We start from the raw sequence: 25,457 nt of genomic DNA on the forward strand, positions 1-25,457 counted from the left end.
AATGACAAACTTAAATACAAGTAGATGTACAAACATGCTGAGGTGGGCAAGGAATCATGCAAGTAACATCCCAACGTGAATCCTCCTTCTTGCTTTCAGTTCCCTATTTTGCTTCTGTTGCCTCATGTTAAAAATCATCAGAAAGCTCCAATTCCCATGGTACCTGCCTATTCAGATGGGGACATTTTAATTAGTTCCATAACCTCTCCCAGTCTCTCAAGTGCTGTGGTTACACCCCAAGGCTGCCTGTAGAACTGGCCTGCCCAACAGATCTTGTTGACAGGCTAAAAACAAGGGAGATAAGATGGTCATAAGAATCAGGAATTCCCTTTAACTGCCCTTCAGATCTACCGTCTGGGGATTACACCACAGCTGTCTCCGCTGACAAATGGGGGCCAGCAGGATCAATCGAGAAGGGCTGAAAAACCACGGGAAAAAAGTGGTGAGGAACTATATAGAAAATTGGTGAATTTACCATCAATGATGACAGCTGTCAAGAGGCTTTTCTTCTTGTTGGTATATCTGTCATGAGACTGGCATTGCTGGTCCCTGAAGCTAGGCACTCCTTTAGGGCAGGGTAAATTTTCACAAACTGTGTGTTCCACACTGGCTCCCCGGCAGTTCTTGCCTCCTGGCCCAGGGCTATAATGGGGAAGACAGACCAGTTATCAAGTGGGAGAGGCACAGGTAGTCACAGGTACATTGTTGCTTATCTTTCTCTGTCCAAGGCAACTAATCTAAGCTAATATATTGTGCCATTCCCCTCAGAGATCCCAACTGCACACTTACTTATGGTAGGCCAAATTCTGCCCTCAGATATTCAAATAGCTCCCACTGAAGACAACACAAGCTTTGAGAGCACACCTTTAGACAGAATTTAGCTCTATGCTTCACATCTAACGGACTCACCAGAAACAGCCATTTGGAAACCAGATTAAAGCAAGGTTCTTTGGAGATATGTGCTCTGTAGGCATAAATATAATGCTGCCCATACTGTATGTATTTTGGATGAGGTGTAAAACCAAGGTGCTGGTCCATTGTGGTCATTAATAGCCCACATGTAGACTGGTGGGGGAATGATCAGCCATACCCAAATCAATTCTCAGCCCATCCCTCAGTGTGATGCTTCACAGGGCTATCCACAATAGTGAGGCACCTCTCTACCACCTGCCCTTAATAAATAAAACATCTTAAACACAAAGGAGGATTTCTTGTTATAATACAGTCATTTATCACCTCCTTTCTGAAGGATCATTTCCTTCTCTTTTAAGCACTTTTTCGAAACAGGGAATTAAAAATATACAGCAAGAACAGTATGCATGGTGCTATGCTATGTGATCACAAAGAGGAGATACACTGAAATACAACAAATAGTTCTCTGTATTTTTTTCCCCCATCTCCACACTTCTCAGGACAGGTTTTCCCCCCATTCTCCCACCCCCATCTGGAACAAATGTAGCAATTTTTATTTTCAGCATAAAAGTATTCTTTTCTAATGTTTATTTCATCACTGAAAAAAAAATATTACGGGTGAGCCTGCCCTCAGTTCCTTCTCCAGCCAAACATCTCTGAAGGCCCTAAAGCCTTTGTGGCTTTGGGATAAACACTGATGAATGGATTGATTAAGGTGAAACTCTGATAGAGCCTTAGGTAAGAATTTAGGGTGGGGATGAAAAGAGACCTTGTTCTTAAAGAACACTATAAAGGGGGGCGGAATCTGCCACCAAGGCTCCAATCTCCCCAGCGCTACAGGCTGATGTGATGTGGACCAAAAAATCCATTTTTACGGATAAATGCAACAGAAAACAGGCTGCCATTCATTCAAATGGAGGTATCAAAAGTAAGAGTACCAGGCTGAAGTTGCAGTTCAGGGCAGGATTTCTCATCTGTGGACAGAGAATCCCCAACCCCTTAATAACCACGGACAATACCAAATAAGCAAATATGGAGAATCTTTCTACTGGAGGATTGTGGCCAAATGGACCTTAATCAAACTAAATGATAACCCTAATTTCTTTAGATCCAACACATAATCCAGGATGATTGAGAGTGGCACCAGATCAAGCAGGAGGCAGTGACAACAATGCCAATGGAAGAATCTCTTCCATTTCTGCAGGTAAGTAGTGCAGACTGATCTCTTTCTACTTTTCAGTAACACCTGTTGTACTTCTAAAGAGCAGGAGAAATGTAACCCCATAAACCATCTAGGAGCCATGCCCTGAGATGAAAAACTGCTAGGTTGGGATGAAGCACCCGACCAGCATCCTGTGACAGGAGATGAGGAATGGTCGGGAGCTCAAACAACGGTTGGACAACTAGGTGAAGCAGGTAAGGATACCAAACTTGTCTCGGCCAGGTCAGCACTATAAGGATAATTCTGACTCTGTCATGTCCGATCTTGTTAATCTCCCTTTGTATCAGCGGTCTTGGAGAAACACATAGAACAGACCCTTTTTCCAAGATAGAAGGAAGGTGTCTCTTCAAGAGTGCTGGCCCAGACCTGCTCTTGAACCGAAAAGGGGACACTTCCTATTCCTGGAGATAGCAAAGAGATCCACCTAGGGCAGTCCCCACTTTAGGAATATACTGTGGAGAATTTAGGTGCCTAGCTCCCATTCATAATCCTGGGAGAAGTTTCTGCTGAGCACATTGGCTGTGGTGTTCTGTATGCCTGGGAGGTAGACTGCTGAAATTTGGATCTGATGAGCTATGAAACAATTCCATAGTTTCATGGCTTTGTAGCACAGGACACATGAGAGGGAGCAGATGTGCTCGGACTGACTCAGAATTGTTCTGAGAAGACTTGTGTCTGGAGCTTTAAATTCTTTAAACTATACTGGGTGCTGCAGACACTCAGACCTGGTGTCTAGAAACACGAAGCAGAGTTTCCTACTTCAGGAATCTCACTTTCACAAAGTAACTGGGTTTCAGCAAACTCTATTCTGTAAAGTAACAGAGAAAAAGAGTGTGAGTGTGTGTGTGTGTGAGAGTGTGTGTGTGAGAGAGAGAAAACTTATAGCAGTAGTAAGCCAGACACAGCAGGCCATGTATTTACTGTACTCTTAACAGTGGTTCTGGCTTTAATCTTAAGATTTCATTAACACGTGAGACACTTTTTTATGAATTTGCTGCTAGGAATTTAAAGCCAGCAGCCCTTATTATGGGCATTATAATATAGTAAGGACTAGATCCACTAGAGTACTGAGCACCTCCTAGGCTTCCCCAAATCCAAACGAAGCGAGTGGGGGTTGAAGGAGGTTATCACCTTGCAGAATTAGGGACTAAGACAAGCATGCTGTATGGCTGAATGTAACTGGCGGCATGGGCCTGCCTCTCTAATTATGGAATAAAATGGATGTGCCTCCCACAATGGAGTGGCTCCTATATCAACAGGTGTCTCCGAAGCATGCATCAAGGGAGGAAAGCATGGGTGAGCTTTGGTTTTGGATGCATATTAAATATATTTTATTGTATATGTAATGTACAGTTTATAAACATATGCAAAACTCTCTCTCCACGCAAGCACATATAGGGATTGTGCCATAATCACACCATACGTCTATGCAGATATACACATATATATATCTGCGTATGTACACATATTTATATTTATATAGGAGGCCCAATCACTTTTTCAAAATTAGAGAGTTAGGAATATCCAACTGAACATTGCTCAGGGCCTGATTTTGGATACAACATACAAAATTATATCCTACACACAAAATGTACATACCCACACATATTTCAAAGACTGCTTTTTAATATAGACTCTCTGCCATGGTGACTTATCGGCAACATCACAGTGATGCCAGGTAAGAGCCACAAATCAACTTTGAGAATGAAACCTGGATCTGGATCCAAATTTTGTTAGTTCAGCCCATCTCTAATAAAACTCTTTGGAGCTTGAGTCTGGGTTCACAACTTTCTCAGGTCATTACAAGACATCAGTAGGCTAAGAAAGGTGAAATTCGAACCACAATGGGGATTTTAAAGATGTTTTCAAAAAAATATTACATAGTTACATAGTAACACTTGTCGCTGAGAACACAAAGGTTACCTAGTCTAATCTAATCTAGTCTGATCTACCTGTATACAGAACTAATGTGTCTTACCTACATACTGTTGGCAAATCATACAAAACGCAGGTTCTGAAATGAAAATCTGTCTTCTATCTTGTATCTGTTAAACAGCATTGTGTTTGGTTTAACAACCTGGAACTACCTTCCTACCTGAACTCGTTCTAAAAAATATGTCTATATAGGGGGCTCACACACCACAGTAATGGGGCTAGACAGAACCCATGTTTGTTTACGTGCTGAGGTTTGTGTTCCTGAGGAGGTAGGAAATACAGTATCCAGGTATATATAATTCAGAAACTCATGTCCTTTATATAAAACTGAATTATGCTCGGATTCTAAAAATACAACTCCATTGGCATATGCACACAGGGGGTTTTCACTGCTGAACATAAAAAACAAAAGAAACTAACAAAAAACACAAAAAAACCCCAGCGATGATCATACAGTCATATCCCTTCCTGTTTCTCTGCAAATTATTTTCATGTGTTTGCTGATTGCTTCCCTTTCTGTGCTTATCACAGTTTGTGACACTGTAGCCATGACATTTCCACCTCTCCAGACAGATTTTGTGCAGCCCTTCTAACTGGCCAGGGGAAGGGAGGGTCCAGCTGCTCTAGGGGCTGAAGGGGCCCAAGGTGTAATTTAGACAGCCTTAGGGGCCAGTCAAAGTTACAATAGCAGGGCTGTCATATGGGCCGTGGGACTGCCATACAGGCTTCAGCACTGTATGCTGTGAACCCATTCTGCCGTGCCCCTCCGGCCCCCAACACACCTACACCAGACCTTGATGGCCAGCCTCATGGCGGTCTTCCATAGTACCTGAACCAAGGGAATTCTCCCCCAGCTGGAACTGGGGATTTTAGGACTCCGTTATGCCACTCCACCCTTTTAGGCGGCATAAAGGGGCTGGGGCAGAGATAAAGATCACTCCCTGACTCTAATTCAGCATTGGTTTTTGATCCCCCCGCTCTTCCACACAAAGGCACTCCAAGCTTTGGGCAAGAATGGAAGACAGCAGAGCTCTAAAATTAGAACGTGCAGCCTGGGTAACAATGCCCTACCATGCAACCAGTCGTAGGTAATTCCTGCAGACAGTCACACAAACTGTAGAAGTCAAAAGCCAAATCAAGCAAGTAAAGCAACTGGTTTAAAAAATACTGTGTCCCCCACTGGCTCAAATGTCAGCTGGCAGGAACACACACACACAAACAAATAAATCTCCTAGCCAATATTTTTGGACAGCGAATAAACCAGCTGCAGAAGACCACGGGATGCAGCCAGGAATATAAAGTGACAGAAGATCACATGTGTGTTCCCCACCAAGAATGTATATGAGCAAAAGAATTTTAAAATCAACATGCAATCTCGGAGGCTGCAAACCCTGTAATTTAATGAGTGAGACAATGAATGGATTTAGGTTTCGTCAGCAGTACGGTTAAGGAGAGTTTCAAGCCAGCTTCAGCTGATAACAAAGAAGCCACACCGGTCTCTCGTAGAATAAAAAGGTAGAAAGTAAAATCAAGCCTGGGCTTTACAGAAATGCAATCGCAGCTCAGCAGCGTTTCTCTGAAGTGATTGTTGTGCTGTCCACAGTTTCAGGTTTCATTTAAAAAAAATATCAGTCTCTAGCTCTCCTGGTTGTGAAGAAGCCCTCCAACATAGGAACAGAATTGACTCTGCAGAGTGCTTTCAACAATAGCTATGCCAACTGCCCCACCCATCTCAGTGAGAGGTTATGATTCAGATGCCGAGCAGTGATCATTTGAACGGCAACACTGTTCATTGTTTTATCCCTCATACAAGGAAGGAGAGGGAGGGTCACAGATCTGCACCACATCCCCTAGATCAGTCGTTTTCAAACTTTTTTTCCTGGGGACCCAGTTGAAGAAAATTGTTGATGTCCGCGACCCAACGGAGCTGGGGATGAGGGATTCAGGGTATGGGAGGGGGCTCTGAGGTGCGGGAGGGGTCAGGGCTCTGGACTGGGAGTGCAGGCTCTGGGGTGGGGCCAGGGATGAGGGGTTTGGGGTGCAGGAAGGAGTTCCAGGTTGGGGGGGAGGCTCAGGGCTGGGGCAGGGGGTTGGAGTGCGGGAGGGGGTCAGGGCTCTGGGCTGGGGATCAGGGGTTTGGAGTGCAGGAAGGGCTCCAGGTTTGGGGGGCAGCTCAGGGCTCTGGGGTGGGCCCAGGGATAAGGGGTTTGGGGTGCAGGGAGGAGTTCTGGGTTGGGGGAGGCTCAGGGGTGGGGCAGGGGATTGAGGCACAGGCATGGACTTACCTTTGGCAGCTCCCGGTCAGCGGTGCAGCCAGGGTGCACCGCTGACCGTGCTGCACCCTGGAAGCGGCCAGCAGCAGGTCTGGCTCCTAGGCGGAGGCACGCAAGTGTCTCCACGTGACTCTTGCCCGCAGGCGCCCCCCCCCAAGCTCCCATTGGCCGGAGCCAGTGCCCAGGGCAGGGGCAGGGCATAGAGCCCTATGGGCCTCCCGCCTAGGAGCTGGACCTGCTGCTGGCCACTTCCGGGGCACAGTGCGGAGTCAGAAAAGGTAGGCACTAGCCTGCCTTAGCCGGGCAGCATGCTGACAGGACTTTTAACGTCCCAGTCGGCGGTGCTGACTAGAGCAAGGCGACCCAGCGCCTTACATGCTGTGATCCAGTACTGGGTTGCAACCCACAGATTGAAAACACTGCTCTAGATGATGACTCATTCTGGTCCCACAAGTGGCTGGTGTTTAGGAGATGTCATCACTTATTTATCTTCCTGATTCAAACAGGTGGCAAGCCCAAGGACCAGCCATGGAGATATTCAAACCCCACTGAGTGGAGCCACGCAGCACCTACCATCATATTATGAATATCTGTCCCTCGCCCAATCTGAGTCCTGCATTCAGAAACCTCAAGGCACTTTACAAAGGGGGCTAAGGATCACTATGACCATTTTATAGATGGGGGAACAGACATTCGTCCCTCCCCTCAGCCCATCCAATCTCCACTCCTCTCCCAGCAGAGACCCTGGTCTGTGTGGAGAGGTCTCTGCACAGTCTGGTGCTGGGACACCAGCTCAGCCCTGACCCAGCCTGGGCACTGATCAAGAGGAAATACAGTTTCATTTTCATTCCAATCAGCATCTCATTTCACGTTATGTCTGTGTTTGACTTGGGGCAGTAGGACGCCGGAGATGGTCCCCACTGCCCTTGGGTTTAGCTGCCCACCCCAGGCCTGACCCCTTTTTGCCACCCTGGCAGCAACGTTTCCCAACATACCGCGCGTTAAAGCATCCTGAGGACAAGACGACTTACGGGGGATTGTCGCATTTCCGCTGTCTGAATCGGGCACCGGTGCCACACGTCCTGCTGCACATGCTCCACTGACTCCACGTGCTCCAGTCTCCATCAACGTGCTCAGGAATGGGAGTTTTACTGACGCATTCCCCAGCTCGGCACCACTGAAACACAATGAGGTTAGCACAGCACAGGCAAAGGCCCCTGATCCCACAGACACTTGTGCATGGAGTTAATAAGAGGATTCCCAAGCATACAATCACGCATGTGTGCAAGTGTTTGGAGCTTCAGAACTAAGGAAAGCAGGACATGTTTTGGTTACGGCTGGAAAAAAGGGAGAGACATGTGGAAAACTGAGCTTTGTCTTCAACCAATGTAAACCAAAAGGGTTTACAGTGACTGCAGGATGGAGCCCTCTGTTGTAACTTGCACAATAACACAGACGATTACCTCAGTAATTCATAGATTAATAGATTCCAAGACCAGCAGGGACCACTGGATCATTTAGTCTGACCTCTTCTATAATAGGCCATAGAACAGTGGTTCTCAACCCATTTGCCATTGTGGGCCACATATGCAGATCCCTGTGTGTTATGTGGGCTGCACCCACACAGTACATATATTACCTGTATGGCCCGGAGGATGTTCCATGGGCTGCAGCTGTGTGCTGATTGGGCTCCAAGCGGCCTACAGATTGAGAACCACTGCCACAGAACTTCCTCAAAATAATTCCTAGAGCAGATCATTTAGAAAAACATCCAATCTTGTGATGGAGAACCCACCATGACCTTTGCTTAATGTTTAATTAGCCGCCCCTTATTTTCAGTCTGAATTTGTCTAGCTTCAACTTCCAGTCATTGGATCAGGTTATACCTTTCTCTGCTAGACTGAAGAGCCCACTGTTAAGTATTTGTCCTTATAGACTGTAATAAAGTCATCCCTCAACCTTCTTGTTGTTCGGCTAATTATGTAGAGCTGCTTGAGTCTATCAGTTTAAGGCAGGTTTTCTAATCCTTTAATCATCCTTGTAGTTCTTCTCTGAACCTTCTCCAATTTATCAACATCCTTCTTGAATTGTGGACACCAGAACAGGGCACTGTATTTCAGCTGTAGTCACACTAGTGCCAAAACCAGAGATGAAATAGCTTCTATACTCCTATTTGAGATTTTTCTGTTTATGCATCCTTATGCAAAGATCTCATTGGGCCTTTTGGCTGCAGCATCAGATTGGGAGCTCATAGTCAGCTGATTATCTACCACTACCCCCACGTGTTTCTTCAGAGTTAGCTTCTCCCAGGATACAGTCCCCCATTGTGTATCAGCTACAGTCTGTTCCTACATGAATACATTTACATTTAGCTGTATTAAAATGCATTCTGTTTGCTTGCTCCCAATTTACCAAGATATCGAGATCACTCTTTATCAGTAACCTGTCCTCTTCATCATTTACCTCTCCCCTAATTGTTGTGTCATCTGCATACTATCAGCTGTAAACTTCATTCAGGTACTAGAACTTAATCTTCACTCCCTGAAGAAAGTGGGTTCAAGAAATTGTAACCAAACACAACACCTTCATTACAATGGTTCCTACTGCACATACATCACTCAGTTACACTCCTATATAACCTGAGTGATTCCAACAGGATTGCATTGGGTTGTAATTAAGGGCTGAATTTGGTCCACTTTCCCGATCCATCTGGGATGTAATACAATAAATATTGCTAAGCAAGCCACGTAAAGTGTACACAATTAAGAAACATTTGGAGCTAATGTATTCAGCAAAAGCACACAGGCTAAAATTCTTTCCACCACGTGCACTCAACAGTAAGTACCAAAGAATTTTTAATTGATTTATGTATCTTTCATATGCAACCAGAAAAAAGGTACATAGTTTCCAGCTTTAGCAACAACTCCCTAAATTACTCTCCTTTAACATACAGCATACGGTGAAATTTCAAGTCTAAAATCTACTGACAGTTAATGAAGTCAAGTTTTTGGGTAATGACTGACATGCAATAGAGACCTGCTAATACAGGTGTTTATTTTCTTTTCCATTAACCATTTTCTCCACCACTCTGAGCTGTGGAAAGTCCAAATATGCACTAGCCACCTGGCTCACTAAACCAAGAAATATTCCTAGGCAGAGATCTTAAAGAAAAGAAACCTAACTGAATTGGAACTCATTATGAGCTACCCTATGTAATCGCATAATTGTATTGGCATTACTCTTGCCCTTCCTCCTCCTCCCACAAACTGTCTATTTAAACCTACCTGTTACCTCATATCTCAAGTTTAGGGCCAGATTGTGCTGCTCTAACTCACACTGAAAAGTAATGTACTCCTCAAAGAGTCCCACTGAAATGAATGGAACTGAAGAGCATCTTACTACACGACGAGTTACAGGTGGCCCTTAGACTGTACATTCGTCAGGGCAGGGACTACCTTTTCTTCTATATTTGTACATAGCACACTGGGGCCTTGATTTCTGTTGGGATCTCCAGAGGCTACTGCAATATGCATCAAAGAAAAGAAAAAGAATTTAATGCCATTTAATCCAGCTGTTTGTACAAATCAATCAGAACAAAATATGGGTTTATAAGTAAATATTTCACGTCCTGGAAAAGTCAGTCCACAGACATCATCATAAAAAGCAAAACAGGTGCGGAGCATTTTGATTACCTTGTCTGCCCCACATTCTGTGCCATCCAGCGGGGGATCCAGCTTGGTTTTACAAGACGTGTCTCCTTCCACCAGGCACCACAGCCCAGCACACATCAAATGCTGCAATCACAAGGCCAAGAAGTGCGGTTATTGCTTCTGGAGAGGCCAGCTATCATTATGGGATACACTGCAAAGCTCAGTCAGTCTCTCTAATGTGAATCCAGAGGCATCTGGTTGGTTTTTGATCTATTATTTTTTAAGGAGAAATTGACGCTATATGAGGGGGGACGGGCTGGAAACATGAAAGATCAATGGATGCAGATGCATGAAAAAAAGTGCATCATTTAAACACATTTCTTTTCATAGGAATAGATCAGGTACAATAAACGAGGAACGTACAAGGGAGGAATAGACTAGTGCACTGCTATACCAGTCAAGCTACATGCATGCCTGGATTAGCGAGTCACCTCATTGTTTTTAACAACATACAAATAAATAGAATATGGTATACTCGGCAAGCCCTGCTGAGCTTCTACCTTGTCCAATCAACTGGCAGTTTCCCAAAGGTTTCATGGTATAAGCAGGTCTTGACAGAGGAGCTGAATGAGGTCAGGGCTGCAATCTCATAGTCTAGTTTGGAGAGAGCGTTCCATGCAGCATGGGAGAACGCATGAAGGCCATTGTGTGAGAAACAGACAAAAGAGCAATAGTTGGCAGGGGCAACGCAATAATATAAAAAAGCAGATAAGCAGGGAAGGGCAGATGTATGAAAGGCCCTGATGGTAAGAAGAGGCATCTTGAATGTGATGTGTGAGAGAAGGAGGAACCCAGGAGATGTGAGAGAACCAGCAGAAAAGAGTATGTTGCATCTTGACACCAGGCCTGAAATGCACTCTGACTACCATTAACACGACTGATCAATGGACATGACTGGGATACTGATTTCCACTATATGCTTGCGTGACCCATCATGTCAGAAAAGTTTTCTGAATCTGAGAAAAAAAATCCAAGAAAGAAAGGTCTTTAGATCTTTCACATTTTCTGAAACGTCCGCCCTGCTCTGCAACCTGTATAAGTGGATGATTTGAATAGAAGGTTCTGTGTTTGTGCATATGCACACACACACACACACACACACACACAAATTAAAATAAATAAATAAAAGCTATATTTCTTTTCACTATCGTTCACATTTCACTGTAATGGTAAAAAGATGAGAAGCTTGGCTCTAGTATCAGCTGGTCTTGTCAAGATTTATTGAACCTCCTTAAATAGTTTGAGTCAACACACTTGAACCTTTTGATTCTTCCACAGCGTAATGTGTGTGCAGACACATGTTGGTATGTATATACCAAATATGCTTGCACGGCACATGGCGTAATGAATGGAAGAGAGAAATCCTGCCATAAAGGGTGATGGGGTTGAAAGTACTGAAAAACTGGTTATCACAGCAGTATCTACATCCTGTTTTAACTTTACATTTTCTTCTGGAATGAGGATTTTGCATTATTTAAAGCAAAAGAACATTTAAGGAAAGCTACAAGCAGAGCTTGGTAACAACTGTATCTGCCATCAGCAGCATGGAAGTGCAGCGCTTGTTAAATAAAAACCAATCAAAGAGTTTTCATGACATCCACGTACTCTTGAGCAGACTCCTGTGAAACAGAGGATGGACTGAAGATTTCTGCTATTTGTACTGAATTATCACTAATTATTATTTTTTCCAAAGGTCTTAAATTTCTTTGCAAACATCAATTAACCCTCAAGACATCTTATACAGTAGCAATATATTAGCCACATTTTATGGATGGGTACACCAAGGCATGGAAAAGTTAACTCACTGCCAGACAATACACAGCAAGTCAAGAATAGAATGTGGGAATTCCAAATCCCAGCCCCTGTGCAAGACAACCCTTCCTCCCTGTTGGGTTTGCACAGGATTTGAAATCGGGTTGATTAGCTGTCCCATTTCATTGTCAGAAAGTGACACGCTGCTTGCTAGCAATAAAACCTTTACACCAGCCAATATATTTTCCTTTACATCTAAGATACTGTATTGAATTAACGTATCTTATCGTATTAGGGTTTTATATGACACAGTGGTAGCTAGAACACTGCTGAGTTATGAAGACTTATAGATCACATTTTACATTAAGGTTTTACTTATCAATGGTTAATAAAGGGCTGATAAATAATTAATAGAAATATAAGCATGTTACAGACTTTAGTTACAGATTATTTAAGCACAACAGTAGAAGGTATCATACATACACTTGCAAGCTATGGTTTTAAGCAACCTATTAACCTGGTGGACTTTACAAACTATACCAGTTGATAAATTATTAATAGATGTTTTAATAAATAACTAATCAACCCTTTCTAAACAGAAGCGAACTATAAAGCATGACCGACTTTACGAACAAGAATTCATTGTCCCAACAGGCTCACTGTTCTCCCTAGATGACTGTGGGCAGGGATGTTTCCAGAGCAATGTCTGTGACTGTCAGATCCAAATCACCGTAGGGTAAGACTGCCAGCTGAAACAAAGGGTGGGTGCTGAATTTAGGGATGCAGACAGACTGGCATCGTTTTGATTTAGGTGTGCTTCGGCCCTTCTCCTCCAAGCCTGGGTAGCTCACTATACATAAAGGTACATCTACATGGCACACTTCTTTTGGCAGCGTGCAGAGTACATTCACTGCTCAACTAACTAGCACAGCAGTGCAGACAGTGAGGCACTGCTTGGGCAAGTAAAGACATGCCTGAACCCTGTGGGCATGCACCCTATACGGCTCTCTACACCCCCAAGCAGGGCCTTGCCTGTTTACACTGCTATTTTTAGCTGCGTAGTATTCTGCTGCCTCTCTACTGCTGGCATCTTTCCCCACCACAGGGAAAGGCTCTGGCGACAGAAGCAGTGGGAAATGGCTCTAGCAGCTGCTGCCAGAGCCTTTCCCCGCAACCGCCCCACAGCTAAAGCCTTACACTGACACTCATAGCTACATACCGCCATGTCAATGCAGCCTGCTTTTCACTGTGGCATGTAGCTACATGTACCAGGGCTTTGGAGCTGTGCTCCGGCTCCGCTCCAGCTCCAGGCAAAAACCTGCAGCTCCACTGCTCCGGAGCTGCTCCGCGCTCCAGCTCCGGGCTCCGCTCCAAAGCCTGGACACATATCCTACATGCTGATGCAAGTGATATGCAGTGTAGACGTACTCATAGTCTCACAGATTTTTAAGGCCGGAAGGGATCATTACGTTCATCTTGATTGCAAAACACAGGCCAGAGAACTTCATCCAGTGATTCATGCATCAAGACCATACCTTCTAGTTGAGCAACAGTGTATCTTTTGGAAAGACATCCAGTCTTGATTTTAAAGATTTCATGTGATGGCTAATCCACCACATCCCCAGCTAAACTCTTCCAATGGTTAATTATGCTCACTATTAAAAAATTGTGCTTTATTTCTAGTCTTGCATTTGCCTAATTTCATTTCCAGCCATTGGATCATACAGTCTATGTAAATTACACAGCGCTAAATCCTGCTCTTAGATGTACAATTGCGCACATGGACAGGGGAAAGAACAGAAAGTCAGAGAAATCTAGCAGCCGTACATACGAATTGAGTTGCCAGCCAGAATTCATCCAGAGTTCAGAAGATGTGGTAGGCAATAAACTCAGCTAACACGTCCAGTGATGTACCATGAGCTGGGGGATCGTTGGACATAGCTAACCCCAAACAGGTATGTGTGTGTGGGCAGAATTTGTTGCAGTGACGATACCAAAATACAATTCATGGATAGGACTGGCACAAATATTCACAAATCAGACACATATGCTTACATAGAAAAATACTCTGAAAAAAACCTCTATCATCAACATCAACCTTGCTGAAATTTCACAATTGAGGGATGGAAAACAGGATTTTTATAGAAGCCTTATTTTTGACTCCTAATAATAAATGCAAAGCATACTTCAGGAAAGAGCTATAGAAGAAACACACAGTAACTACACTGCAGCTCTGTGTCCTATTGCCACACCATCACAAATCTTAAAATCCCATGCGTCTATGCCATAAAGACACTCAGACAAAGATTAAACCATCAGCTGTGGTGCTTTATCATGTTCAAAAGAGATCAGATACCCTCTTCAGCTAAAATATAATCCCAAACAAAAAATCTCCATTAAAAAGTCATTAGCATTCAGTGTTGCTGGGGACTATTCAAATGAGAAATGGCTGGACTTGACAGAAAAATTGTTTGTATATTTGAGTGACAATTTAGAGCACAGATTGCTGTACAATGTAGGCCATGAAAATTGCTATACTAAAGTTAAATTGTAATTTCAGCATTTGGCACTGGAAAGCAGGTCTGTCCGTGATGCGCAGTCTCCTCTCTGAATAGGAAACTATTCAAGCGGTTGGGAATTTTCTAACACAATTATTTTTTCATTTGAAAATGTCAAATTGTCAAAACCAAAACTGTTCACAGAAACAGTTTCTTGACTTTAGCAAAGCTTTTGACACGGTCTCCCACAGTATTCTTGTCAGCAAGTTAAGGAAGTATGGGCTGGATGAATGCACTACAAGGTGGGTAGAAAGCTGGCTAGATTGTCGGGCTCAACGGGTAGTGATCAATGGTTCCATGTCTAGTTGGCAGCCGGTATCAAGTGGAGTACCCCAAGGGTCGGTCCTGGGGCCGGTTTTGTTCAATATCTTCATAAATGATCTGGAGGATGGTGTGGATTGCACTCTCAGCAAATTTGCGGATGATACTAAACTGGGAGGAGTGGTAGATATGCTGGAGGGGAGGGATAGGATACAGAAGGACCTAGACAAATTGGAGGATTGGGCCAAAAGAAATCTGATGAGGTTCAATAAGGATAAGTGCAGGGTCCTGCACTTAGGATGGAAGAACCCAATGCACAGCTACAGACTAGGGACCGAATGTCTAGGCAGCAGTTCTGCGGAAAAGGACCTAGGGGTGACAGTGGATGAGAAGCTGGATATGAGTCAGCAGTGTGCCCTTGTTGCCAAGAAGGCCAATGGCATTTTGGGATGTATAAGTAGGGGCATAGCGAGCAGATGGAGGGACGTGATCGTTCCCCTCTATTCGACATTGGTGAGGCCTCATCTGGAGTACTGTGTCCAGTTTTGGGCCCCACACTTCAAGAAGGATGTGGATAAATTGGAGAGAGTCCAGCGAAGGGCAACAAAAATGATTAGGGGACTGGAACACATGAGTTATGAGGAGAGGCTGAGGGAGCTGGGATTGTTTAGCCTGCAGAAGAGAAGAATGAGGGGGGATTTGATAGCTGCTTTCAACTACCTGAAAGGGGGTTCCAAAGAGGATGGCTCTAGACTGTTCTCAATGGTAGCAGATGACAGAACGAGGAGTAATGGTCTCAAGTTGCAGTGGGGGAGGTTTAGATTGGATATTAGGAAAAACTTTTTCACTAAGAGGGTGGTGAAACACTGGAATGCGTTACCTAGGGAGGTGGTAGAATCTCCTTCCTTAGAGGTTTTTAAGGTCAGGCTTGACAAAGCCCTGGCTGGGATGATTTAACTGGGAATTGGTCCTGCTTTGAGCAGGGGGTTGGACTAGATGACCTTCTGGGGTCCCTTCCAACCCTGATATTCTATGATTCTATGAAAGGGTCAGTTTCCTCATTCAAAAAATTTGACAAAGTAGTTTTGAAACTGACAAAACATCTTTTCGTTTTGAAATGTTACGTAGTTTACCCAAAAAAAATAAGGAATTTTTTAAAAAAGGCTGAAATAAAAATGAAACATATCAAAGTGACCGAAAGGCAACATTTCAGTTGACCCAATCTGGAAAAAAAAATTGGATTATAAATTCATGAACATTTTTGAGATTTCAACTTTTTCGACTCACTACAGGTTGGGGAAAAAATTAAATCTCTCAAAAACTCAAGTGGGATGAGAAAATCCACAGCATTGCATAGCACTAGAAACTATAGTCAAAGAATGTGCATGTGACACACTGTTAGGAAGCATCAAGCCTGAGGAGGTGGTCCAGCCACAAGAGAATTACATTTATTATTACAGGTGTTAGAGTGGTACCCAACTGAGACTGGAGCCTCATTATGCCAGGTGCTGTACATACACTTAGTATGAGACAGCCCCTGTCCTATCAAAACTGACAAAGGGTGGATAAAGGAAGTATTATCCTCACTTTACAGATAGGGAACGAAGGCGCAGAGGGATTAAATGACTTGCCAAAGGTGGCAGAGGGGGAAATTGCATCTAGATCTCCCGTGTGCCCAGTTTAGGGCTTTAAACCATAAAACCATCCTTCCTGGACTTCAAGGTAAGAATGGAGACAGCTCTCATAAGATCCACATAGAAGGCTTCATGTGGTTCCCCCCTACTCAGACTTGATTCTCCATCTCTTTCATAGTGCGGGCCAATTCTGAAGAGAGAGGTTACCTTGTGTAGGCCACTCCCATTAGTCAGCACAGAATATCAATGTACCCAGTACCTGACAGGAAGCACTCAGACCTCCCAGGATTTGGCCCCTAATAACATGAAGTAATTTCCAAATCTGTGATGTAGTAACAGTCCATGTGGTTCTTCTTGCCGCTCAGAAATAATCCTGTGGAAATCGCTAAACTTTCTGCATTTTCCTGGATTAGGAAAGAAAGGAAGGATTCCATTCTCTAGAGAACTAATTAGCTCCAGCTGCCTGCTGCACACTGGAACCAGCAACCTCTTATTTCTGCCCTCAGAGTTAAACACCATGAAACTGATTCTGTCATCACAGAGAGGGGATTATGGGGAAGGAGTAAGAAAGAGTAAATAGCCTTAAGGAAGGGGAACAAGAGAAAACTATATAAAGTAGACAGGGAGAACTGCTTTTAAATACTTTAGTTTTCAATGGAGAATCACAGCACTTTAACTTTCTCCCAGTTTTGGCTTGGCAAATAGTTAACTGTAAGCTGTGCCCATGTTCAAAATTCCAGTTAACACCAATTAAATACAAAACAATACTGTAATAAAACACTTACTACTTGCATAGCAATTTACAAGGTATTGTACATACTTTCTCTAAGCCTCTCAGCACAGCAGACAGGTAGGAATTCACCTCCCCATTTTACAGGTGAGAAAACAGGTGCAGAGAAGTGAAGTCCCAAATTTTCTACCACAGCTTCTAATTTGCGGGGCGGGGAGGGGCTAATCTCCACCACCTACGGACGGGTAATAGAAGGCATCAAGGGTCTGCATCTGCCGTTGATATTAGTTAGAGCTGGAGGTACTTAACAGCACTGAAAACTACAGGATACCCAAGAGCTAGACACCCAAAAGTAGAAGCACCCAAAATTGGAGGCCACTTTTGAAAATCTAGGCCTGAGTGGGCTGTCAACGGCGAAGGTGGGATAAGCACCGCAGTGGCTCTCTCAGAGTAATTCCATGGAGCGGATATTGAAAAGCGGTCAGTGGAAGTTCCAATATAGGGCAAGTGGAGCAAAAATTACAAATGAAAGGGGTTATTCCAGAAGTGATGAGCAAAGGCTGAGGAAGAGCCGCATGTGATCCTGTTCAGCACCGCAGGAACGATAGATTCCTGCCGAGTTTGTATTTCATCAAGACTCTGAACGCCAAACTCTGAAGGCTCACTCATTTGAGATCTTTAGTAGTGAACGAGAAAGAATGGACCCCTTTTATTCTGAGCTAGAAAGGCAGGATTTCCAGACGTATGAAAGTGAATCACAAAGAGGACATGCATCCCACTTGATGAACAGCAATCACAGAATCTCTCTGAGATGTCACCAGAAAAAGTCTTAAAGAAACATTGTAATTTTCACTATTTAACGATTATCTATGTCTCCAGTACATTTCGAAGTACACCCACACGCTGTCCTTTTAGCGTATAAAGTGCCCGGCTCTGATAACCAAGTCTACAGCTGATTCTCCTCTCAGACTAGTTTTACACCACTGTAACTCCATTGATTTCAATGGAGTTACAGCTTGATTTACACCTGCGTGAGCGAGTGGAGAATCACCAAACATTCAGAAAGTGTACCAAATTCAAGGGATTAATTTAGTTCAAGAAGAAATAATCCTTGAGTTAACTGCTTTCCAGTGCTATCATTTCAGCTGCAGAAATGCCTGAATTCAACAAAGTTGTTTCCTAGACTTTTTTTAATGCTCTTTATCAGGGAAAATGTAACAAAACAAATGCTGCAAACATGACGTGTATCTGAGCTCAGTCTTCTGCATTAGATGACTTTACATGTATTTATCTGGCTAGCAACATGTGGATGTCACATGAAATATACTGGGCTCCATGGATACATGGAGTGATACCAAGAGCTTTTCTGTTCCCAATAACCAAAACTGAAGAATAAAAACCCTTCCCATCAGAGCTGCTCTTTCTTTTAGAAAGAAAAGACCAAAAAAATCCACCAGGTCTTAGAACAGTAATTACATGTTGTAATTTGGCTATTGTAAGTACCGATCCCAAGATATGAATGAAACTAGCTTTCATCTTCAATCAAGTCACTTTTTAATAGCAGTAATTCTACAGGTCAGCAAGAGCAGCCCAGGGCTCTTCATCATAACAACATCTTAGCAACTGTAGTTCCGGCATCCCAAAGGTCTCCACACAGCTGTGCGACCCTTTCTCGGGGCGTCCAGGACAGAGAGTTGCCGAGCGACGCCTCCGCCTCAGTGAGAGGGAGTCTTTTGTGCAGTAGCTGAGAGTCAGCTCACTGACCCTGCCTGCCCTTCAGCCACTCAAGCACTCTGCTCAGGGCTCTGCCAGCCTCTACTTTGCCTGGCAGGCACACACTCCTCAGAAGCATCCTCCTGTAGTGTCCAGCCCTAGTCACTGGACACTCCCAGTAATTGCCAGGCTCACTACTCCCAAGGGAATAGTGCACACACTCCAGGTTGTTTGAGTCATCTGAGTAGCAGCTCACATAGAACAATGCAGTTGTACTCTATTTATAGTAAAAACAACTATTCGTTGCTTAACAAAGGTAAAAATTGAGGCGACGTTGAGCAAACCTAAGAACAGGTTACAAATAAAACAAAGTAAGTATAATGTGCTTCTAGTATACTAAGACGTAACTGTAACAGGCTAACCTTCTCACCTGAGCTCCAGTCCAAGCAGGAACGTCTACACTGCTATTTTAAGACTCATAGCGTGAGCCCTACGAGCCCAAGCCAGTTGGGCCGGGCTCTGAGACTCACTGCGAAGAGTCTTTTTTTTGCAGTGTAGATGTACCTAAGTTCACCCATAAAAAGAAAAGGAGGACTCGTGGCACCTTAGAGACTAACAAATTTATTTAAATCATAGAATATCAGGGTTGGAAGAGACCTCAGGAGGGCATCTAGTCCAACCCCCTACTCAAAGCAGGGCAAATCCCCAACTAAATCATCCCAGCCAGGGCTTTGTCAAGCCTGACCTTAAAAACTTCTAAGGAAGGAGATTCCACCCCCCCACCCCCCAGGTAACGCTACAGCTCACTTCATCGGATGCAAGTCCACCCATGTGAGTCAAAACTACTTGTATGTGCAAAGGTTGCATGATTGGGCCCCTGATGAGCAGTATTTATAGAGAACTGCGCTTGTCCATCTATACCACATAAAAGACATACATGGTTAAGATTTTCAGAAGTGACTAGTGATTTTGGGTGCCCACTCTGAAACACCTTAAAGGGGCCTGGTTTTTATGAGGGGGCTCAGCACTTTCTGAAGATCAGTCAGCAATAGGTCAGGGACTGAAAACCTGCAGCATTCAAACTCACTTATTTTTTAAAATCTTGGCCATGGTCCCTGTTTCAAGGAGTTAAAGTTCTACCACAAGACACACTACAAGATACAAAAGACAGACACATGCAGATGATGGTGAAGACTTGACATGGAAATCCATAACGGAAGGGCTAGCTAAAGGAGGGTTGTGTTTTCAGGAGTACAAAGGATGAGAGTGGGTGCTTGGCAAACGAGCAACAGGAGACTTTACCAAGCACAGAGGGAAGTGATGAAAGGAGAAAAAATTCAGACTTCCAGGGACCTGATCTTTTCGAGGACCATTCCCTCCCCCCACCCCCCGCATTATTAGAGACTTTGAGGAGAGGGAAGAGGTGACATATACCATATATACTATTTTATTGCAAGGAGCTAATTCTATTCTATTTCTTATATGACAGAGATGAATGTAACAAAATCAAAACACAGGAAGATAGTATTAATGAGACTGTAAACTAATTTTATGGCTAGGAAGCCTGGACCTGTAACTGATCTTTTCTGTGACTTAGATCACATCTCACAGAAGCACTCAGGATTCATAGAACCATAGGCATTAAAAATGAAAAGGACCACCTCATCCATCTCCCTGCCAATGCAGAATTATTTTCACACCATACATGTTCTTGTGCTTTGTCAAACCTAGTTTTCAATGTCTTAAGTGAGAGGACACGGAAAGATACTGCCATGATTTCTTTAGAAAGGAATAACATGTTACCTCACCCACTTTGTGTCTCTAAAGCAATCATGTCCATATCTTTACCAGCTCAGAATCCAGAGGAGCAAAACTGAGGAACAGAGTGATTCACTGAATGAAATGGTGGATGATTTCTGTGTTATTCCACAGATTGTGTGTGTGTTAAAGGGGCTGCAGATAATTGACCAGTGTCAAAACTATAATGGTTGTACTAGGATAGATATTTGCAGTCCATGAGAACAGTCCAGTCTATAAGCACATACCCTCTATGCCATGACTGAGAGAAGGGTTATCAGTCCCACAACTATTATGTCACAGTCCTCCAAAAGCCACACTCTGCAGGTTCTCTGTGGCCAGAGCCACAGCACAGGCATTCTAGGGCAGGGTCAGAGGCATGGGCTATGCTTTTATATCTGCTAACTCAGGAGCCCATATCCTGTGCAGAATAAACCTGCCCATGGCACAGTCTGTTCAAAGGCCAGTAGGTAGGCTCCCACAGCCAACCTGACAGGCTCCCACTTTAATGCTGCTTTTGCAACCCTGACACAAAGCCTATCGCCCCAATCTTGCAAGACACCCAGAGACTTCATCTCCCATAGGTTTCAATGGAAGTTTTGGGCACCCAGAACCTTGCAATATTGGACTCTAAAACCATTTCGGCTCCGTGTTCAGTATAGAGTGTGTACACTTTGCCTCTTTAAAAAAAAAAAAATTGTCTGTCAAACATCCTTTAAAAGCTGGGAAGTTAAAAGAGTGAAGTCACAGATCAAGTTTCTTGGCCATGGGAAATGAGAAAACGCATAGTAAAAATAAATATAGATACATATACACAGTGTTCAGATGTGGTTGGGAAGATTATGGGAGTTTTCTCTTGAAGTCTTTTGCAGATGGGAAGTACCCAGAGGCTGATGGGAGAGGTCTGAGAGCAGGCTTGTTATACTGTGTTTGCAGGCTGACATTCAATAGCATTTTGGCTAATTTAGTTGAAGTTCAGACTTCAGCTGTAGCTGCCACATCACAAGGCTACACTAATTCTCTCCCCCACCCCAACACCCTACCTTATGTCTTAATAAGAAAACGAAGGCTTTTCAAACGCTCGAGCGCTTGGTTCTTAATATGCGCCTCTATTATTTTAAAGAGTTTATTATTTTTATATTCTTAAATTGACACATTGTATTTTTAGAATTTGATTTTGGTTCCCCCTCCCCCCCATATATATATTTTAAAACCACTGCACCAGAATGCGTTTTGACAGACTTCCAAAATGAAACACGTACAAAAATTTCTGAAGCATTCCAGTAATTGTAAACTGGGTTGTGCAATGCAGTCAGGCATTCTGCTTCTCTCTCGCTTTTTTTTTTTTTAATAAAATATTATTTCCACCGAAAAGAAAGAGAAAAAATGGTCTGCCTTGCAATGTACAGAAGCAGTGAAATAGGAAGCTTCTGTTTCATATAAAACAGGCAAAATGAAAAGAGTTGCACTTTTAACAACTCACATTAGGAAAACTATAAAAGTATAGCAGAGCAATTAGGTAAATTATTAACTTTACTTTTAAAAAAGAAAATCATCTTATTTTACCTTACAACTGCCAAGCATGTAGCCTGCATGTTTTAACAAAACCAACCCCATCCTTTACTGCAGTGCTATTATTAATTGTTGTTATTACTACTATTCTAATTTATACCACACCCACAGTATTTATGTATTTTACAAACACATCTGTAGACACAGTCCCAGCCTGTACAGAGGCTGATCTGTATCCTCCTATTGCAGAGATTCAATTGGCTTACAATCTTAGTATGCATTTTTATCGGTACTCACCACATACCGTAGTATTTGGGTCTTGATCTTGCAATTGACTCTGCTCAGGCACACTCTGCAATCACACAGAGCCCCACTGATTTAGTGGGGCTCAGGGGGTTCAATCCCATAGATCTCTTCACAGGATCAGGACCACAAATAGTCCCACTGATGTCACACAAATTTGCATACCTATGTTTCCCAACAAGCCTTTGATTATGAAAGCTGAAAGGATTTTTAAGATCCAACTTACTGACACTATTTGTGCTCTTCCTTTACTTTTTTTTTCCATTTTGGACAGCTTGACAATGGAAACAGGCTAGTCAGTTTCATTTTTGCTTACAGTCATTTTCATTCTTCGGTTCTCAGTGCTGCAATGTTTTGACTGTGGATGCTACAGAGGAAGTTTATTTGTTTAAAAGCAACTGCAATTTAAGGAAAATGATGGCAGCATTCCTACTGGTCTCAGATATTCTAAAAGCTTGTTTACTCAAAATCTCAGATCTAGGCTACATTTGAGTTAACAGCATCCCTTGTTAAGCAGAAAATCTCTTTGTAGCAATGTTAATCTCTACATGCCATTTTAGTCTAAGCACAGTTCTGACTCAAAACAATACTGAAAGATAATGGTTATGTAAAAACCCGCAAAAATGCGTTAATAATAAATAAGCCAAAAGGCATACAAAACGGAAAGCCAAACACTGGATACAAGAGATACAAATCACATTTTTTCCATAAATATAATGTCAGCCCCAAAGCCTCTGTTAGTAGGCATGCCAGCTTGAAAAATAAACCCAGCGCTCATGATTAAACACACAAGTGTATTTTCACATGAGTTTGTGAACAATGTGTTCCTGTGTGTTTCTGGTGAAGAAACTTTATCTCAGCTGTGAGAGATGTAGCCATGAAGGCTTCGTGCCTTCCATTTTGTGGACAGCATAATAAAGAAAAACGCCCAAGGCCTATTCACTATTTAAGTCCTATATTGACAATTTATGAGGGATTTGAGTAGCACCTATGCTTTTTGCTGGTCTTCTGCACAGGGCCTTCTACCCATGATACTAGACTTACAAGCCTGGTAGCGGATCTGGGAAATGGCAGTCAGTCAGAGCAGACTGTCAAATGCCTTGCAAAACCTGGATGTAAGTGTCCAGAACACAATATTGCAAGGCACCAATGCCTGGATGGACGATACAATGAGTTTTAAAAGGAGGACTCCTATTTACCTCCTATTGCACATCATGCTGTCTGTATCTCATGGATTTTCAGGGCAACAGTGTCATCCCCACAGGCCCAGCTTTCAAACACTCACTCAATCATAATGACAGGTTTCAGAGGAACAGCCGTGTTAGTCTGTATTCGCAAAAAGAAAAGGAGGACGTGTGGCACCTTAGAGACTAACCAATTTATTTGAGCATAAGCTTTCCTGAGCTACAGCTCACTTCATCAGATGCAACACTTACGCTCAAAAAAAAAAAGAAAAGAAAAAAAAAGCTTATGCTCAAATAAATTGGTTAGTCTCTAAGGTGCCACAAGTACTCCTTTTCTTCTCACGCAATCAGTTCGGTGTTTGGTAATATGACAGTAGCTTTATTCCTATAAAACAAGCATTACCAAACCAGACTCTAGATGGGCCACATGTCCTTCCATCAAACAGCACTATGCTATAAACAAGGGTTTGATTCTGATCTCACACTAGGTTTACAGCAGTGTAATTCCATTAACTTCAACTGAGTTGCTTCTGATTTACACCAATGTAAGTGAAATGAGAATCAGTCCCGGGGACATGACAAATTCCTGAACCAGATTTGATATATGTCAGAACCCAGCCTTGCTGGGGCTAATTAGGGATTATTCTGTTATTACCTCCTGAAAACATATGGGGTGAAATCCTGGCCCTGTTGAAGTCAACAGCAAAGCTCCCATTGACTTCTGTAGAGTTAGGATTTCACCCTGCGACCCTGGACAAATCTATCACCCGATTCTGTGCTGTGTATACCCTGACGATGTTCAGAGTTTTCGAAAGAAGAGTTAATGGAGAGCACCAGGTAAACAGACATCCCCAGAACTCTCCCGGCATTTGCAAATGGATTGGAAGTATGTAACCCAGACGTAGCCATGAAGGGTACGTCTACATGGGGAAAGCAAGAGCTGCAGCAGTGAGTCTCAGAGTTCAAATCAGCTGACTCAGGCTTGCGGTGCGGGCTCAAAATAGTAGTGTAGACGTTCGGTCACAGGCTATAACCCAGGCTCTGAAACCCAGAGAGAGGGGAGTCTCTTGGCCCCAGGCTGTGGCTTAAGCGGGAACATCTGCTCTGCTATTTTTAGCTCAGCTGCGCAAGCCGAAGTCAGTTGACCCAGGCTCTGAGACATACTGCCTTGTGTCTATTTCTGCTGTGTGGACATACCCAAAGTGGCTACCTCACGATCCTTCATTTTTGAGCTGTGATTTCTGAGGAGAGCTCAGAACACAGTTCATGGTGGTTTGGCAAACATTCTTATTTCTAGAGACTGCCAGTTTGCACGCCAGAATCCTTCATTAGAACAACAAATTAAGACGGAGATTATCAAGTGTGCCTAAGGGAGACAGGTGCCCAACTTCTCTGAAAATCTTCACCCAAGCCTTTAACACACATGGTTACCAAAGAAAAATCTTAAAAATTCAAACTGATGCCATGCTGACTGCCAAAGTCTGCAGACAGCAGAAACAGCAGCTATTAAAGAATGGTGAGCAGCTACATTTTATTTTAATGGGCCATTGAGTCTGAAGGCTAATGATGGCAGCACAGGACTGTAAGCTTAGTTCACTGTTTCACTGCTGAACAAAGCGCACATGCAGGAACAGGACAATTGCAGCAGGAAGATCTATTTTGAGTGGAGTTTCATTTTGGCCTCCCTGGTCAGTGCAGCTTGGGTTGGTGGCAGGGCTTGGGAGTCACATTACTTCTGCTGCCCCAGTACGATAGAGTTTGGAAGGCATTTTGGGGGGGGAGGAAGGGAAGGGGGACAAATCAAGGCGACACAGGTGGGGTGGAATGTTCTATGGCTCTATCTAGCTATTATTGTGACTTCTATTGTTACTCTTTACTATAATACCGGAATGACTCTCATGCACAAAGCTTTATCAAACAGGAAGATTTTGCAGCCTTTCCTCAAGATGGTTAGATTCTGG

The 25,457-nt window shown here is 43.4% G+C and overlaps 1 protein-coding gene across 2 annotated transcripts in view; it reads right to left on the reverse strand.

Annotated features, from left to right (window-relative positions):
- ADAMTS17 (ADAM metallopeptidase with thrombospondin type 1 motif 17) overlaps positions 1–25,457 on the reverse strand; it is a 254,629-nt gene that overhangs the window by 107,244 nt on the left and 121,928 nt on the right. For both annotated transcript variants that reach the window (XM_084641878.1, XM_084641877.1), the window contains exons 11-13: positions 10,035–10,136; positions 7,374–7,519; positions 476–642 (exon numbers count right to left, since the gene is read on the reverse strand). In XM_084641878.1, the coding sequence (XP_084498004.1) occupies positions 476–642; positions 7,374–7,519; positions 10,035–10,136 (415 nt within the window). The remainder of the gene's footprint in view (positions 1–475; positions 643–7,373; positions 7,520–10,034; positions 10,137–25,457) is intronic.

Source organism: Lepidochelys olivacea, assembly GCF_965140295.1.
Source record: "Lepidochelys olivacea isolate rLepOli2 genome assembly, chromosome: 10".
Taxonomy (NCBI): domain Eukaryota; kingdom Metazoa; phylum Chordata; order Testudines; family Cheloniidae; genus Lepidochelys; species Lepidochelys olivacea.